Genomic DNA, 7,420 nt, shown 5'->3' with positions numbered 1-7,420 from the left:
ATGCCAGATCGATTCTCAGTCAGATCATCAGTTCCTTCAGACTCGATCCATCAGGTCATCCATTCCTTCAATCATTCCAGATCTCATCAGTTTTCCACCATTACAAATGCTTGGGGACTCATAGACTGACTCCCCGAACTCCTGGTTCAGGATGGACATATTCCCGACTGGACCAGAAGAGTGATATAAAACAAGAGTACACCTTCAGCTTCTTCAGCTACATGGAGTCAAAACAAATCTTCAAATCTTTCTAGCGGTTGTGATTGGGCTTTTTGGCCGGAGTTAGGTTCTGCCAAAACTTAAATTTTTCCACAGGGCCGAACCCTATCTACACTTTCTCCTGTCCCGTAGTAGGCCTGGATTTGGGGAAGGTGTTTTACGTAGGTGGAGCGTTCAATGCAGCAGGCTGTGAGGGAAGTGGACATGGATCTAGTGAGCAGAACAAGTTGTTTGTTTGAGGCAGAACTTTCAGTCTAAAGAGTCCAAAAGCTACAGTACAGGCCCAAAAGTTTGGACACACCTTCTCATTCAATGTGTTTCCTTTTTATTTTCATGACTATTATACTTGTAGATTCTCACTGAAGGCATCAAAACTATGAATGAACACATATGGGATTATAGTACTTAACAAAAAGTGTGAAATAACTGGAAACATGTCTTATATTTTAGATTCTTCCAAAGTAGCCCCCTTTGCTTTTTTATTAATAAGGAAATAATTCCACTAATGAACCTGACACAACAACTGTGAAGGTAAAACCATTTCAGGTGACTACCTCATGAAGCTCATTGAGAGAACACCAGGGGTTTTGCAGAGTTATCAAAAAGCAAGGGTGGCTACTTTGGAAAAATCTAAAATATAAGACATGTTTTTCAGTTATCTCACACTTTGTTAGTCTATATTCCTTGTGTGTTCATTCATAGTTTGTTCTAAATCTACATGAAATGTCTGAAAATAAACTTGAATAAGGTAATCAATGTATGTAATGTTCTGTTTTTTGGTAATTATATACGATTAATTTAACGGATGCGCTAAACTTTGGTATTGGGTTTGATTCGAATCTTATTAGTGATTAGGTGTTAAATTAAAATCTATTACGGTGCTCTATTAGATGAAGATAGGAAAGGGACAGGGGATGCACACAGCAAGGGACGCACTCTTCTTACAGTTAGGCTATGTTTACCAGGAAAGCGATTGAAGAGACATAAAAGAATACTTGCGTTATCACTTTTATTCTCGCGTTTAGGGCGAGCGTTATGGAGGGAAATCTGCGTGCATATGAGTGACTAAAAGTGTGTGAAATTCGATGGTATGCACTCCAGGTGACAAGGTGGCACTGCCACACAACCCACCAAGACACCCGCTGCGTAGAACATTCATTCTACTTCTCTCCTTAGTACTTGAAACCCATGCGCGAACAACAAAAGCTCGTCTGGAAGAGCGAGGGAGGTGGAGTTGCTGTTTGTCTGTGATGACCGCACAGTGACCGTGATAAGCCACAGCACAGCACCCGCAGACACTACCAACACCCCTGGCCTCGCTACCCTTCAGCCGCTTGCGTACCGAGGCGAGGCGGCCAGAGGAGACTACGACCCCTCCTCTGCCCGCTGCCGGCTGACCTCTACCTCTGACCTCTGCCACTTTCCTCCTCTCTCTCTCTTCATCGTAGCTTATGCACCTCTCTCTCAAATGGACTACATATCTTATCAACTATACACCTTATCCACATTGTTGAAATCATTTTATGTGACCATTACATTGAAGTTCTAACCAGAGCCTATAATTTCTATAGCCTACTCCCTTAACAACAGGCCCCTTTTTTCTCTCTCTCCCCTCTGTCTTCAACTTTGCGTTTTACCCTTTAGACCAGGGGTGTCAAACATCTCGACCTGTGAAAACACCATAAAGTCATCACCACTGTACTTTGCAAAAGTGTAAAATTCGAAAGTAAGTTATTTTCCATTCTAATTCACCACTTTAATCTCAGAGAATATTCAAGTTCTTTTCTGGTTTGAGTTTTTTTAGGTATACCCTCTCTCCTGGGTCTTTAACATTATTATTTTTTCCTACAATGGCCTTAGAGGCCTGGGACCAAGCAACTTAGCGTTTGCCAACATCAAGCCTGACAGAAACTCTGATAAAGTTTCTGATCTTTCTGGAGTGGTTTACTGGTCTGGCCACGCGGATCGATTAGGGGATGTGGCCCAAGAACTGAAATAGAGTTTGACACCTGCTTTAGGCGTTGCAGCGACAGTGGAGGCTGATTTTAAGATTTCCACCCTCTGGAGGGTGGTTTGCACTTTTGCGTTTTTTAAGCCCAAAAGCGCCGTCTGATAAAATATTTTTCGTTTTCCAGGCGTCCGTGTAAAACAAGCCTTATTAGTTTAATGCGATCTTTATAAATCCATGCTTGTGCCATGTGTGTCTTTCATTCCATCAATTCCATCTATTCTTTGTTTGCTCCATTTCTTTCAAGTAGTCCAATGACCTTAGCCTGTTTGCTCCCATCAGGTGAAGTGAGGTAAGTGATCCATCTCCACCTGCTGGATTCAACCACCACTACTTCCCACCCCACCCTACCCTGCATCCCACCCAGCTTTTTCTTTCCACTCCACCTACCCCACACACACCACACACACTACACCCACCTACACACACACACACCACACACACACACACACACACAAGTGCTTGTATTCCTTTAACTAAATGTGTCATGCTGTCTGTCACACCATTTGTGTGTGTGTGTGTAATAGTGTGTGTGTGTGTGTGTCTTTAATTTAATGTGTGTGCTTTCCTGTGTTTGTGTATCTCTGTGTGTGTGTGTGTGTGTCTATATCCTAGCATGTGTGTGAAATGAAGTGTGTGTGTGTTCGTTGTGTGTGTGTGTCTTGTAATACTTGTTATGTGTGTATACTTCTCGTGTGTGCGTGTGTGTGTGTGTGTGTGTGTGTGTAGGCTGTAGTGTGTGTGTATGTGAACTTATGTATAGCGTGTGTTTTTCTGTGTGTGTGTGTATGTGTGTGTGTATGTATGTGTTGGCGTAATGAACAATGTTTGTCAGTGATGTGTGTATTATGTGAAATGTGTGTGTGTGTCTATGTAGTGTAATGTTGATGAAATGCTATTCTCCACCGTCTGTACTGTAATGTGTGTGTGTGTATGTATTATTGAAATGTCTACAGGCTGTGGTTGTGTGTGTGTGATGTGTGTGTGGTGTGTGTGTCGTGTGTGTATCAGTAGCTTTTTTTGTTTTTCTGTTTTGTTATCTTTTCTTTCATCATATTTTTTTTTCTTATTGTATCTTCTAACATTATTATGGTCTGTATTTTGTGTGTATTATTGATATAATGTTGTGTCTTACCACAAGCTTGGCTGGCCGGTGGGTTGGCGGCACCCAGAGGTCAGATGAGCGGTGTCAAAAATCACAGAGAAGTTCTGCACTGGAGTCCCCAACTGATTTCTTGGTGGTACTGAGCCACGACACACAACAGACACACACAGACTTACCACAACAGACACATATGTTACGTTAAAAGGTAGCTTACACCCTGTCAGTCCCATTTAGTTTCTTGTATATCTTTTGTTTGTTTATTTTATTGCAAGAAAAGCATTACTGTTATGTTTACTTATTGTTTTATTACCAGTGTATTGAATGAAGGTTACAAATGACCAAAATAAACTAAACTAAAATATTGAGGGAAGAACACCAGTGATAGCCGATTTTCTCCTAGGGAGTTTCCCCACTGTGGGATTAATAAAGTCCATCTAGTCTCGCATTGCCAGACCTTCCTCCACAGCGCTGCGAGGAGGGTCTGGCTAGTCCACAGCATTCCTGGATGGGAGAAAAAAGCGAGCTCTGGTTTATTGGCATTTCTTTAAACCAATCAGTCGTCGTGGGGCGGGGCTACGCTCTGGGCAGACCCACGGTGCCTCTGCTAAATAGCCTCTGGAAGGAACTTGTTTTGGTGGAGCGTGTAATGCGTTCAAAGTAGTTTTAGTTGTTACAGCAAGCTCAGATTGGACAGATAGTCTAGCTCAGCTGTCTGGATTCCTCTCAGAGATCTGAGGAGCAGTTAACCACAGTCCTCACCAATCAGCCGGAGGTTAGAACCCCAACACAGAGACAGGGGAAGGAATCAGTGGTGTAGTCTACATAATCGCAAGGTATATGGTATACCCACTAAGAAAGCTCCAGGATTTCCAAATACCCTCTTAAAAAGGCCCAATGACACGCAACAACATACTTTCCATTATAATTTTGATATATTTTGAATTGTCATCTGTGTTTTCCTTCTTAGCATATAGGCTAAATAAAGGTATTTCCACCGTAAATTGGTGAATAAAAGTTATCTGAATGCAGGAAATGAAGTCTTTGACGCTCAAAATAACCCTGGGGGAGGACACACAGACCCCCCCCCCACTATGATTTGCCCCCCTCTCCCAAAGGCAGATTATGGCCCATATATGTAGGCCAAATATTTATATACAGTAAACTAGGGGTGGGGGAAAAAATCGATACAGCATAGTATCGCAATATTTTTCGTGGCAATACTGTATCGATACACAGACGCCAAGTATGGATCTATTGTTATATATATATATATATATATGTGTTGGTCAGTCTGTCTGCTTGACTATCTGATTTTGCAGCAATACAATTGTGTGAGATGAACAGACAGAGACATGTATATTTTTAGATAAAACAGATGTTGACAAAATTTTCCTTTGGGGACATCATTTGAAATTGGGAAAAATTTGAAGTTGGAAAAAAGGTAAATACATTGCAGTATATCGCAGAATATTGCAATATGTTTAAAATCGCAATAATATATCGTATCGTTTCCAGTGGCACCGGAGCAATCCCAGAAGCGATATTACGAATTCCACCATGGCCGCGCCAAGCCCCGCCCTTCAATAGCGTTCACACACTACTATTGGCCAGGCGTCCATGCTTACATGTTCAGGTCCTATCACCCTGACCAATCGCCTCTTTTAAACCACCTGCATGCTTTCTTTCCCTGTGTTTTCCTTCCTTTTCTATTTTAAAATACTTTTTTAATGCTTTTCTCTATATTTATGATTAATAACAGCTATATTTGTTGTAATATTTCTATATTTACGTCTTTTCTCTGATTTTACTATTCCTTCCTTTCGGGGGTTAATTTCTACCTGCAGAGGAGGTCCGACCTAATATTTTAATGTTTTTATTTTAAATAATTATTTTTAATAATTATTTTAAAGATGCCTTGGTGGTCCTTTATAACTAATTCTATCTTACCTATATTTTAATAATTTGATTATACTTTTGTCTCTATTACTAATATATTATTATTATTATTATTATTATTATTATTGCAAATTGATTTAGTTGCCTCAAGATTTTAACATAATGATACACATGCCATTGGTTTGATACATTTTTACTTACAGTGTGGTTTTATTCTATGATGTATTTTAAATTATTTATGGTTATTTATTGTGTGGTACTTTTTACCTCTTAAAGCACTTTTAAACATAGCACTTATTACTAATTTTTAATGGTATGTGTATATATATATTTTGTAACTCAGAGAGTATTTATGACCCTTTAAAATGTTTTAAGTTTTGAGTTTAAATAAGATGTTTTTAATATTGGGATAGAATTTATTTTGTATTGGGATGCCGGGCTATTTACGTTGCGTTTTAACCCAAACCTAACCTTAACCACTGGAGGTGACATGCCTAACCACAACCAATCGAGCTGCTCCTTAGGGCGGGTCTTGGCGTGGAACATAGTGGCATTTGTAATTCTGCATCCCGGAAGCGCAGCGTCGTGGATATAGACTAAAATCGCATCTCATCTTATCTTCTTCTATCCCAGAATGCTGTGTGGCAGTGCGAGACTAGTTGTTGTTCTTACGTCCATGAAGTTGTAGAGCTTCTCGCTGGAGCGCCTCAGCCGCAGCGACGGCGTGCCGGGCGGGTAGCACTGAGCGTAGCGCCGGTTAAACATGTCTGGGCGGGACTCCTTCAGGAACTCCTGCAGCAGGCCGTTGGCTCGCAGCTGGGAACGAATCGAAGGCACGCGCCTCAGAGGAACCCTGGGGGGAGCGTTACCATCTTGAACTTTTAGTGATGTTTTATAGGTTTTCATCTCATTTCTTAAAGGGATACTCCACTGTTTGTTGAAATAGGGCTCATCACGGTCTGTAGATAGGTGGGGTCTCCCCTAGCTGTAGATAGGTGGGGTCTCCCCTAGCTGTAGATAGGTGGGGTCTCCTCTAGCTGTAGATAGGTGGGGTCTCCTCTAGCTGTAGATAGGTGGGGTCTCCCCTAGCTGTAGATAGGTGAGGTCTCCTCTGGCTGTAGATAGGTGGGGTCTCCCCTAGCTGTAGATAGGTGGGGTCTCCCCTAGCTGTAGATAGGTGGGGTCTCCTCTAGCTGTAGATGAGGTGGGGTCTCCCCTAGCTGTAGATAGTGGGGTCTCCCCTAGCTGTAGATAGGTGAGGTCTCCCCTAGCTGTAGATGGGTGGGGTTTCCTCTAGCTGGAGATAGGTGGGGTCTCCCCTAGCTGTAGATAGGTGGGGTCTCCCTCTAGCTGTAGATGGGTGGGGTCTCCTCTAGCTGTAGATGGTGTGAGGTCTCCTCTACGCTGTAGATAGGTGGGGTCTCCCCTAGCTGTAGATAGGTGAGGTCTCCTCTAGCTGTAGATAGGTGAGGTCTCCCCTAGCTGTAGATAGGTGGGGTCTCCTCTAGCTGTAGATAGGTGAGGTCTCCTCTAGCTGTAGATAGGTGGGGTCTCCCCTAGCTGTAGATAGGTGGGGTCTCCTCTAGCTGTAGATAGGTGGGGTCTCCCCTAGCTGTAGATAGGTGGGGTCTCCTCTAGCTGTAGATAGGTGGGGTCTCCTCTAGCTGTAGATAGGTGGGGTCTCCCCTAGCTGTAGATAGGTGAGGTCTCCCCTAGCTGTAGATAGGTGGGGTCTCCTCTAGCTGTAGATAGGTGAGGTCTCCCCTAGCTGTAGATAGGTGAGGTCTCCCCTAGCTGTAGATAGGTGGGGTCTCCTCTAGCTGTAGATGGGTGAGGTCTCCCCTGGCGTGTAGATGGGTGGGGTCTCCTCTAGCTGTAGATAGGTGGGGTCTCCTCTAGCTGTAGATGGGTGAGGTCTCCTCTAACTGTAGATGGGTGGGGTCTCCCCTAGCTGTAGATAGGTGGGGTCTCCTCTAGCTGTAGATAGGTGGGGTCTCCCCTAGCTGTAGATAGGTGAGGTCTCCTCTAGCTGTAGATAGGTGGGGTCTCCCCTAACTGTAGATAGGTGGGGTCTCCTCTAGCTGTAGATAGGGTGGGGTCTCCCCTAGCTGTAGATAGGTGGGGTCTCCTCTAGCTGTAGATAGGTGGGGTCTCCCCAGCTGTAGATAGGTGGGGTCTCCTCTAGCTGTAGA

General features: G+C 43.3%; 1 protein-coding gene across 1 annotated transcript in view; it reads right to left on the bottom strand.

The window, feature by feature from the left end:
• nots (nothepsin) overlaps window positions 1-7,420 on the bottom strand; it is a 24,427-nt gene that overhangs the window by 15,796 nt on the left and 1,211 nt on the right. Inside the window, exon 2 of the mRNA XM_039790999.1 lies at window positions 5,901-6,081. Coding sequence (XP_039646933.1) covers window positions 5,901-6,081 — 181 coding nt within the window. The remainder of the gene's footprint in view (window positions 1-5,900; window positions 6,082-7,420) is intronic.

The sequence above is a fragment of the Perca fluviatilis genome, chromosome 23, assembly GCF_010015445.1.
Source record: "Perca fluviatilis chromosome 23, GENO_Pfluv_1.0, whole genome shotgun sequence".
NCBI classification, from domain to species: domain Eukaryota; kingdom Metazoa; phylum Chordata; class Actinopteri; order Perciformes; family Percidae; genus Perca; species Perca fluviatilis.
Note: the sequence above shows the minus strand (reverse complement) of the source record. Positions and strands in the feature narration are given on the sequence as shown.